This window comes from Photinus pyralis, unplaced genomic scaffold (assembly GCF_008802855.1).
Source record: "Photinus pyralis isolate 1611_PpyrPB1 unplaced genomic scaffold, Ppyr1.3 Ppyr1.4_LG2, whole genome shotgun sequence".
NCBI lineage: Eukaryota > Metazoa > Arthropoda > Insecta > Coleoptera > Lampyridae > Photinus > Photinus pyralis.
In genome coordinates this window covers 50,800,520-50,811,935 of record NW_022170403.1, presented here as the reverse complement: position 1 = coordinate 50,811,935, position 11,416 = coordinate 50,800,520, and the positions used below count along the sequence as shown (strand labels likewise).

General features: G+C 35.1%; 1 protein-coding gene across 1 annotated transcript; it reads right to left on the bottom strand.

The window, feature by feature from the left end:
• Positions 1–1,847: 1,847 nt before the first annotated feature.
• Positions 1,848–10,831, bottom strand: LOC116164764. Its single transcript, XM_031478984.1, has 4 exons — positions 10,730–10,831; positions 10,358–10,675; positions 7,874–10,310; positions 1,848–3,496 (listed from the first exon to the last, which is right to left on the bottom strand). The coding sequence occupies exons 2-4, from the start codon at positions 10,643–10,645 to the stop codon at positions 1,998–2,000; spliced, it is 4,224 nt and encodes a 1,407-aa protein (XP_031334844.1). The 5' UTR covers positions 10,646–10,675; positions 10,730–10,831; the 3' UTR covers positions 1,848–1,997.
• Positions 10,832–11,416: the final 585 nt, after the last annotated feature.

Below are 11,416 nucleotides of genomic sequence, written 5' to 3'. Positions count from 1 at the left end.
GACTGTATATAACTTGTTCCATGGAAACACTGTTCTTTTTAGCACAGTTCCACAAAAATAAAAAAATGCACTACTGTGGCCACTTCGTCCGTATGTCCTTCCCTAGTTCTATTTTTTTGCAAGGTTTGCATCAAGGAAGGAATTTTTTTTCTGTGCTGCTTATGAAAAAACTTAAGGTAAAAAACCCCATTTTTTTCATATGCCTATGCAATGTACCATAATTTAACGCTTATGCCCCTCGAATAAAAGTAAAACTAATTCCGATTCAAAAAATTTGCTTTACAAGCAATGCTGATCTGGTGGGACAGAATCAATCCCTGTAAAAATGTTGTATGTCAGGCATGTCAAACTCGCGGCCCCCTGTTCTGAAGCCTGCGGCCCATTATGATTATTGTAATTTATAAAATTTAATTGTACCGTGTGTCCTATTTTTGTTGAGACTGCAGTGTATCTCAGCTGTTTTTAAAGATAGGCTTGCGGTTTTGTGAAACGTAAAATACGACAAACAGAACCAATCTATAGCTGCGTTTGTTTCTGAGACACAGGGTGAAAACGAAAAATTTCTGAGGTTTGACCCAAAGTTGGTATCACGCTGTATATCTTAACGTGAATTTCTTATCATTCCTTTTCCTGATTACATTGATGTATCACAACCTATTTTACTACTTAAAATAGTAGGCCATGGATTCATGGAGATTTTGTTTTGTTTATCGTTTCCATTGTAACTAAAGCAGTCGATGCCAATCGACAAAAATGGCTGACGGTACACGTCATTTCAAAATTTTGAAAAATGGTAAATAAATCTAGAATGATACATTAATGTAATCACGAAAAAGAATGTAACAAAATTGACGTTAACATACAAGACAAGGTGTTGCATTTAAAAAATATCAAATTTGGGTTAAATCTCAGAAACGGATGTCCAAATTTTTTTTACTACGTCACTCGATTCTACGTAAAAATACCTAAAATAGGCAGTTTTTACCTTTTTTCTATCTTACATGGGTATAGTCAGATTCCACAAAAAGTCCAATTTTTCATATTCACCTCAGAAACAAACGTAGTTGGATTGATTCTGTGTGTGGCATTGTTTCACAAAAAAGTGGCACAGGGTCGCGAAAACCACAAATCTCTTATCTTTAACAACAGCTGGAATACACTGCAGTCTCAACCAAAATAGGACACACGGTACATTTTCTTGAGCGCGTACTAATGATTTTAATTTTTCGTTTTTTTTTGTATTATTTTGTTAATAATACAAAATCAAAATATGTTTATGTGGATTTTTTGATGATGTGGCCCGCACCTATAAGTGTAAACTTTAAAATGGTCCTTGATGATAAATGCCTGATGCATGTGCTATAAGATCTTGAGGATCGTTCGGTATTCAGTTGTATCTGATTTTTTAGTTATACCTATAGGTAAATTATTCTCTGAAAATTTATTATTTTGGCATAATTCGAAGTTGTAATCTTTCATAAACGCAGCATCATGGTTACAATTAAAATGACAAAATTGATTAAATATAAAAAATAAATAACTAAATGCTTGTATGTTTATACCCGCACCCATATGACTCTTTAGAGAGTAATCGGCTTCTTTCATGACGTCAGCAATCGCAGGCGACAGCTTGTAGTTATATAGTAGGCTCTGGTATATCCCATAGCATACTTTTTGTAAAATGCAAACCAATGCATAAAGTTTCAGTCTTTAGCACCTATAATCTACATATCTACCTGCGCATGATGCATATACGTTGATATACTAATTAAAAATAGCTTACAGCAAAGAGATAAATTGAAATGCTACAATAGAAAAATGGGTCGGTATTAAGAAAGTTTGCACTATTAACCTTGAAACATTTTTTAATTTCGCAAAGGAGTACTTTACAACATACCAAAACACAGTATAAACACATTTACATTGTAACTTACTTCATTTATTACACATTATTTTTATATATTTACAAACAAACAAAACACAAACGTCAACAAAAACTACATCACTCTGGCATTTGCCCTTGTCACTCTAGTCGGCCTCTCATCCTTATTCTGCTTTTTCCTATATATAGTTTTTTTTTCAGCTGCACATAATTCGTTCATTAAATTCTTGCAAGCATTTTTGCCCTCACTTTGTTTAACGTCCTCCTTAGTCGATCTACCTCCAACAACGCCGTTTTGTTGGGCTGTGGCTAATTTTAATTTATTCGTTAATAATTTGGTTCGAGATTTCAATCCTTGGGCGGCTTTAAGTGCATTTGGAGTGTACGCATTAGGACTAAGTGGGACGACAACTGAACTGTCCGCCTCGGTAACATTGATCGAAATTTTGTTAAGTATTTCTTCTGCTTTCTTTGTCGTTTTGGGATTAGTGCGCGCAACAGGTTCTTTAGGGCATAATGGAGTAAAAACGTCCGTTTGGCTGTTACTAGAAGGATTGAGTTCCTCTTCACTATCGGAAAAATTGCATTTTATTCTTTTCCATGTCTTTTTAGGGGGCGATTCAGGATTGGGACTGTAAGATTTGTGGAAAATTACTTTTGATTGTTTACTTTCGGGAGTATGTAAGCAGTGGTCATTGCTGTCTAAACTTAATGTGACCTTTGTTTTAACTTTTGGACATTCCTTATATTTCGGATTTCTTAATAAGAGGGTGGCATATTCCAAGTATATTTCGTTAAATAAGTATGGATTGCAACAGATTTTGGTGGAAAATGAATTCATAAGTTCTTCTAGTAGACCTTTTGCTTTCAACAGGTTGTTTTTTCTACTGAAATACTTTGTATAATCTAATAGTACAGCATAGTATGATTCTACCAAAATGCTTTTAGAATCAAAAAAGATATTGGACGACACCACATCGTTCAGCTTTTCAATATAATTATCTAAACATACTTTTTTATAAATTTGTTTCACCTGTTCAAAACAAGTTACCGCTGCTTTGTCGTCATTACTTGTGACATTTAATATGGCATCTAAATGCACAACGTTTATGATTAACATTTGATATTCTACACTTAAGCAGTAATAGCAATGACACTCATTAGAGTGTGTGAACATTGTTGGTAAACTGAATGTTTTTGCGAAGGATGGAGAACCTGTCCGTGCAAAATCTGTATGCGACTTAGGGCAATCCAACAAAATTTCGCCAAATCTCTCTGTTATTTCACCCATTTCTTCTTTAACTGTGATGTCTTTGCTATTGTTTGAAATTGCTACTTTTGGTATTGCGTAGTTATTGTGGTCTAAGCCGAGAATATTCAGTAGGCCGACCAATTTCACTTGACAATCGTTAATACGTGAGCTCTGCAAATCGGCATGGCCAAGGTAACACAAAATGATAGCTGTTCTTAAAGGTATTACTAATTTCTGGGCGAGGACCAACAAATCACGTGAATAACAGCGAACTTCTCTTGGTAAGTACATCCATTTGTAATTATGGATGATAGTACAATTTACTTCAAACAGCAAGCATAATCTTTCCGGTGATGTACACCCTGCAACAAAATAATTGAGATAAATACGTAGTCTAACATCCCAACACACAACGTGAAAGGTAGGTAACCTCATAGCAAGAAATAAAAAATGCAGGTCTGTATGTATTTCAAAAAATAAAGTTGATGATGGCCTCAAGAAACCGAAACGTCTAACTTGAAATGTAATTATGCCAGATTGTGGGGGGAAAAAAGGTTGCTATGAAAAAGTATCATTTGTTTTCAAAAAGCTCTTCAAATAAAGTCACAAAAAAAGAAATGAGCGAATTTTTTTGGGTTTTTCAAATTAACTTAAAAAATACTCGGAATTAATTTCCTTTGTAAGTTGCGCTACGTTGTGCCCCAAAATGCGCAACAGGGCTTCCATTTAACCGACTTCCGGGATGGCAATATGCTCATTGCTCATTTGGAATTGCATGTACTGTATGTCATTTTGTATCGTAATAAACAAAAAAGACAAGGCGCTCCATTTAAAAATCGAAAACTAGGCGAATTTCCGACTAAACCGGAACTAACATTCTTGCATTACCTACCTATATCTAATCCCCAAATTTCATTTCCTTATTTTAAAAAGTAAATAAAGTTATAGAGATAAGCCAGTTTTGAAAATCACTCCATACACACGTATCGTATTGCAAAATGTCATTAAAACAGCTACCTTTTTTTTGTAATTTTGGCCTTGATGATGGACTACCATAACGGACTATCCATTTAGTAACCTTCTTGTCACTATCAGAGTTCCAACCATTTAAAAAAAAACGCAACGTCCGACGTATTTTCTGTATGTGTTTGCCGCAATTAGTAAAGTATTAATTATGCACTGGAGATGTAGAAAAGTAAAAGTTATGCACTTTTTGCTTTCCAAATAGTATCCTAGGAAATAATTCTTGGAGCCCTCCCCCCCCCCCCCCTAAAACTTTAAAATTTGAAAGCCAACCAGCACTTCTTACAGGTACAGTTACCTAGGTACCTATTGCAAAAAACTCCACAACTAAAAGTAGGTAATTCAAAACCGCAGCTGTAGATCCATATGGACGGGCAGACAAAATAAATGCAAACAGAAGCACCTTTTTAAATTAAAACCAGGTGCCAAATTCTTGACAGAACAGCTTTCTAGCTCAAAACCAACTTTTGTTTGTGTTCAATACTTATAATTATTTTTACCAATAATTCATTCTTTTATTGTCTAAAGTCAAGCAACGATGCTCCGGGTTAGTATTTGAATGGGCAACGCAATTTTTTGCTCATGCATTTCATTTGCTTTTATTAGAGGGACCTACCATCAAAATTTCGTTCAAATTGCTCCTACGAGTAAGGCCCATCCCACACGATTCCCCGCCGCAAAAGTTACCATTGCCATTGTTGCCATTTTATATAGTGTATGAATTTATCGATCGTACATAGAGGGAAAAAAATTTTATTCTTTAAAAGTAGCTTAAAATGATCTAAAAAGTCGACATTTGATGAAATTTTGACATGTTCGAAGAACGGCTATCGCAATAGCTACCTAGCTCGCGCTAGGAATCTCATTATTGATTTGTTCTCCTCAATCATCTTAACTACTAGCAATTTTGTTAGCTTGCGATAGCCGTTTTTTGGACAATTTCATCATATGACGTTTTAGATCATTTTAAGCAACTTTTAAAGAATTAACATTTTTTCCGTCTGTATGTTGACAATTTTCCGAGAAAACGGCTCGACGGATTTTGTTCAAATTTTGTATATGTATATTAGCAATACAGAACAGAAAAATAACAGGCCGGATTTTTGAAACAAAAATTCGAAGCGCCGCAAAGGCGTCGAACTTTTTTTTTCAAATTGCAACCTAACATTTTTATTAAGTTATTCGAAAGATCTTATCTTTCTGTGTACAACCTACAAAAATTGTGCCAGGTTTTATTACAAAACATGATAAATGATTTACAAAAAGCGCATTTCCCCTTGCATTCATTTCCCATTTGTAAGATGCAACTTCTGTTAAAATCGTAAAAATCCGCCCACAAATATGAAAGATAGCGTTTCAAATGTGCAATCCATTTTTGACGTGCCACTTCAATTTCAGTTTATAAGAAAAATTTCATTTCAAACCTCATCCTTTTCTAAATACGAAAGTTGGAACTGCGAATGCGCAAATCTAAATTTTGAAACTAACGTTAGATTTTCCTTTGTTCCAAGCGCCTATGTATCAAATTTCATTTAAATGCTTCCATAGATAAAAAAGTTAGCACTGCGCATACGCAAAATAAAATTTTGAAACTGGCTTTAGATTTTCCTTTATTCCAAGTGCCTATGTATCAAATTGCGTTTAAATGCTTCCATAATTAAAAAAGTTGGCACTGCGCATGCGCAAAACCAAAATTTGAAACTGGCGTTTGATTTTCCTCTATTCCAAGTGCCTATGTATCAAATTTCATTTAAATGCTTCCATAAATAAAAGTGAGCACTGCGCATAACCAAATTTGGAAACTGGCGTTAGATTTTCATTTATTCCAAGTGCCTATGTATCAAATTTCGTTTAAATTCTTCCATAAATAAAAAAGTTGGCACTGCACATGCGCAAAACTAAAATTTGAAACTGGCGTTAGATTTTCGTTTATTCTATGTGCCTTTGCCAATGTATCAAATTTCATTTAAATGCTTCCATAAATAAAAAAGTGAGCACTGCGCATGCGCAAAACCAAATTTTAAAACTGGCGTTAGATTTTCCTCTATTCCAAGTGCCTATGTATCAAATTTCATTCACATACTTTTATAAATAAAAAAGGTTGCAATTCGGTTTACAAATGTTCGAGATGCGAAAAGGGCACCGTGAATTTTGAATCGATTCGACTCAACTTTTGGCATTGCGTATTATATGGCAGAAGGCTATGCCCATATTGAATTTCATGCAATTCAGTTCATAACTAACGGAGATGTCAAAGCGATCAGACATTTCTAACCAAAGTGATCGTTCACACGGACAGATGGAGGGACAGACGGACAGACCAATAGACAGACGACAGACAGCAATACAAAATTACAAACGATCTCTAGGATCGTTAATAAACGGCAAAAGTGTAAAATTATGGAACATGTAAAAAACGGTTTGTTGGTTTTTTTTACAATAACTTTTTTAGCAATAAAGGCAGAAAAAATTCCTTCCTTGGTGCAAGCCTCGACACCATAACGAACCAAATAGCGAAAAAAGTAGACCAATAGCTCTTAAGATAAAGAACTAGTAGCGTCTCAACGAACGAGCGGACGGACAGCCGGACGGACGGACGAACAAAGTGGCCACAATAGCGCATTTTTTTTGTGCAAATGCGCTAAAAACTGAGAAAAAAAAGTTGAAAAAAGTAAAACATCTGATAATGAACACCAACATTCACGACAGCTGCATAGTACGTTGCTAACATTGGTTGTCGTGTGATCACTGAAGTTAATACAACGTTTCGCGCGGCCATTACGTGGATGGGTGACCGCTTGGGACACCGTGCGCCGTTTTTAATTTTTTTGCTCTCTTTTGCGATTTCTATCTCAAAGATCATTTTTGCAGTTAAGTGAAATTGAAAATTGGTTTGTTTAGAATTCCTTCTTTTCGATACCTTCATGTTCATTATAATTACAATAAAAAATCGGGAAAATCTAAAGGAAATTTTGATGGTAGGTCCCTCTAACAATAGTAAATAAAATGCATGCACAAAAAATCGTGTTGCGCATGCGCAAACCGCAACTTTCTTATTTATGGAGCAATTTGAATCAAATGTTGATGGTAGGTCCCTCTAATAAAGTAAATGAAATGCGTGAGCAAAAAATCGCGTTGCCCATTCAAATACTAACCAGGAGCAACGTTGCTTGGCTTTAGACAATAAATGAATGATTTATTAGTAATAATAATAATAATAATAATAAGTATTAAACACAAACAAAAGTTGGTTTTGAGCTAGGAAGCTGTTCTGTCAAGAAGAATTTCGCACCTGGTTTAAGTTTTACCAAAGAGTAGGGTACTCTTTGGTTTTACTTTAAAGATATTTAAATCGGATATGGTTTTCATATCTGCACTAAGCATATTGTACATTACATTACAAGCATTGACATATGCTGGGTTTTTTTATACACCTCGAGATTATGTTTTTCATATTGTAAGCTAGTTCCATGGCAAGTACTATATTGATGAGACGCATTTTGTGTTATGAAGTTTATATAAAATTGGAACAATCACAGCGAAAAACCTAAATTAAAAAAATTAAAGAAATGCGCCCAAACGAAACTTTTTGGGCCCTTGGTTTATTTGGAAAAAATCGAGGAAAAAATCTCCAGTTTGGTCTTCTCTAACTAATAAATAAGTTCGGAGTCGTTATTATATGATCAAATGGACCATAAAAAATTGAATAAACGTACCTTTTTCTTTTGTGTAGTTCGAAATAGTCTTGGAAATCTGTAAAAGTTTTCCTAATGAGCTATCATTGTGAGTTCCCAAAGCAAAGGAGCATGGCATAAATAGATACAGAGCATGCAAATATTGCACCCATGCACTCAATATGAGATCCTCTTTATTGTCGATTTGCTGGAACCATTTTAAAGCTTTTTCGTAATTTTCGTAACCTTCCTGTATTTGTTGATTCTTCAGATACATAACGCTCACATTTACATAAAACATGACCAACACGTCATGTGACTCAGAGGTCGCGACATTCAACCTTTGGATTATTAAATCAGCCTCGGCTAATAAGCCTCTTGTGCCGTTGCTGTTGAGATTTGCGTTTTCGAGTAGAAACCCAATTGATTTCAGCATGTAAAGGTCGTGCTGTAACAGTCTTGATATTTTCAAACAAAGCCACCAAGCTCTAGTCGCTTGCAATGAATTGCAATACAAGCGAAACTCAAAACCGATGTTTATCGCTACATCAAAAATCTCCATCAATAAGTCTATAAGGTGCGGCGTGACGGATGTTGGGATGTGTGCATTGTATACATCAAGAGCTTGTACTAAATATTTCATAATCTCAATCTGTTCTTCTACATTTAAGAACGTATAATATGCAACCATGTCCGATGAATCATTACTGAATTCGTTGGTTGTTGCACATTTGGTCATATCATTGGAATTCTTTCTCCTTATCTCAGCAACCTGAGAGTAATATTTCATTGTGCATAGTCGCGCAAAGGAGAGTTGGTGAAATACGTTATTAGGAAGTGTTGCAATTTCTTCTTCAAATCTTTGCATAATAGGCGTCAGAAGATCGTACAGTTCAGGATGCATGGAAGCTATACTTTTCCCCCATGCATTTATTAACACATCTACGGTCGTTAATACGTCACAGTATTTGTATATCTCCTTGAAGGCAGCCAACATTGCTACTCGACTGGGCCACATATTTGCGTAGCTTACCAATTCCAATGGAAGTAATCTATTTACTGTTACAAGTTCAAGACACTGTTCGAACTCCATAGAAATGGCAAGGATTTCGTTTCTGTTTTCCTTTAAAGCTTGCCGGATCGTAGTCTCTTGGAATGTCTGTGTACTAAATTCTGATTGTTTTTCTTTAGATTTAATTGTCACCCACTGTTTGAATGGGGCATGATGCGACTCTGGTCGAAGCAGAATATAAATAGCACAGAACATTAATGATTTACTATAATTATCACAGTCAAGATGAAGTTCAATTAAACACTTCAAAGATGTCGCCAATGCGTCTATCGCGAAAATTTCTGATGAACTAGTACCTTCCAGCGTAACTAAGTTTTTCACTAAGAGAATGAAGTATCTTTGCGACTCACCATGCTTCAAACAGTATAACTTGACTGCTACATTATAAATTAAAATACCAATCTCGGCCCATAGCGATTTCCAATTATCACAGCCTCTGCTCTTTAGAATTTGTAGGTTTTTACATGCATGCTCCAAATACAAAAATGTTTGATTTGACATAGAATTTGTTACGGTCACTTCTTGGTCAATTGAAAATTTCGTAAACCCTCCGATTAGCGCCATGACGTTAGTGGCAAAATGTATATTAGTATCCACATCACAACGACCACTAGATGTATGACAAGTAGCATCACTCTTCGAAGTTGTACGCACTATAACCCCTAGCAGTTTGTATAAGGCTAAATGCGCACCCACATCCATATTTAATTTCCAATCACTAGGAGACGCTCTAGTGAAATGGTCGAGCAACTTCTTTAGAATTATGTAGAGCAATTTACATGCATACTGGAACTCATCTGACTTTGTACGATAACGACTGAAATTCCGCAGGCGTTCCTCAAGCTTTCGCATTAGTTTCGCACCATTGGGTGTAGCAAACTCAACTAGCAGCTCACTTGCAGACAAAATCACTTCGAGTACTTCCAAGGATATACCTTCCACCGCTGGTTCAATTGACAATCTAATCTGTGCTGCTATACTTCGGATTGTCTCAAACTCATTTTGTCGAAGCAAGTTCTTTATAATAAGCTCGAGAATCTTAATAGATGCAGGAAATAATTCTTCTCCCCGAATTGCTTTGAGAACATCAAACAGTGTCAAATAATATTTACATTGTAAGTCAACGTTACACGTATAACATCTTGAAACTTGTAAATATTTACACGCCTTAGTGGCAATTGTGATATGATTCGCGAATAACTTGGAATACATTTTCAAGGCGTGTAAGCACAACTGAAAGTAGATCGGATCGTTCCTATCAAATTGAGTCAATGTCGACATTTTGGAGAGCGCATTGTGGAACAGAGAACAAATGGTATTGTAGGTCTTCTTCAATTCTTCATTTTCTAAGGTGATAAAATTATTTATAGTAATTTGTTCCAACTGAAAAACCATATCCAATCGATCCTGCAAATAAAAATTGAATTTGCGAAGATAAACAGTAGACGTTTTACCTTTTCCATACAGTACTTAAATATGAAATAGACAGCTCGCAAATACGATAAACAAAGCTTATCATTCAATCTGTCTATGTGCAGGACACAGGTACGTAATAATTTCAGTAAATCATTATCAACAATTTTCAAAGGAGCTTTTCCAGTGAACACCCGACAACATTCTATAACGATGTTTGTGGCAATATTGCTTCTCTGTAGAGATTCATCTTCAATAACACAACCGTATACGAAACCAAAATTTCCTTCAGAAGCACTTTGCAATACTTTTCTAGTGTTTTTATCCATAAAAACCAATTGAATAATGGGCAAGAATTACTGCAAGAAATTAACGATTATATAGAAAAAGAAAATGCTGGAGTAGATACGTACCTGGATTTGAAATGTTTTCAAATTTATGTCACGTATATTGTACAAAAATTGAAATGATTTTAGTTGTAGTTGTAAAACTTTAGACTTTAGAGGTTATGATATTTCAAATTTGAAATGTCAATTTTCCGTTACAAAAAGTGAATATGTACAGGACGATTCATTAAATTACCACACTTACAACATAGAATATAAAATATGCTACTCTATTAGCGTACTTTGTAATGTCGTGGACAGAACCCATCCTTTATCAAGGGAAACTTGGAAAAGTGAAATAAATTTTAAACATATTTAAAGAATAAAGTGTACAAAATCGTATAAAAGATGTAAGTTCTTTTTAAAGTGATTATTTCTTATCGCTCGATATCAAGGGGATTATGAAGTCACCTTGCTCAATATGGAATGGACTATATATTTTAGACGGGACGGGAGTAAAACACTTCTATTTTTCTGTGGTCATCACGCGTAACTCTGGCAGCCGAAGCCGCTAGTTTAAGGAAAACGAAATTTGTCATTTTTCGGTGATATCTCAGTTATTTTCAAAAGATTTTAGTCACAAAAAGGGGCAAATTTGCCCCCATTTAACCTACACAGTGTTTCTGAACGTTACGGAGATCCCAATGATGAGCAACGAATGTGGACCACCCTGTACATCATCTCAAAAATATCAATAGCATATTGATATATGAT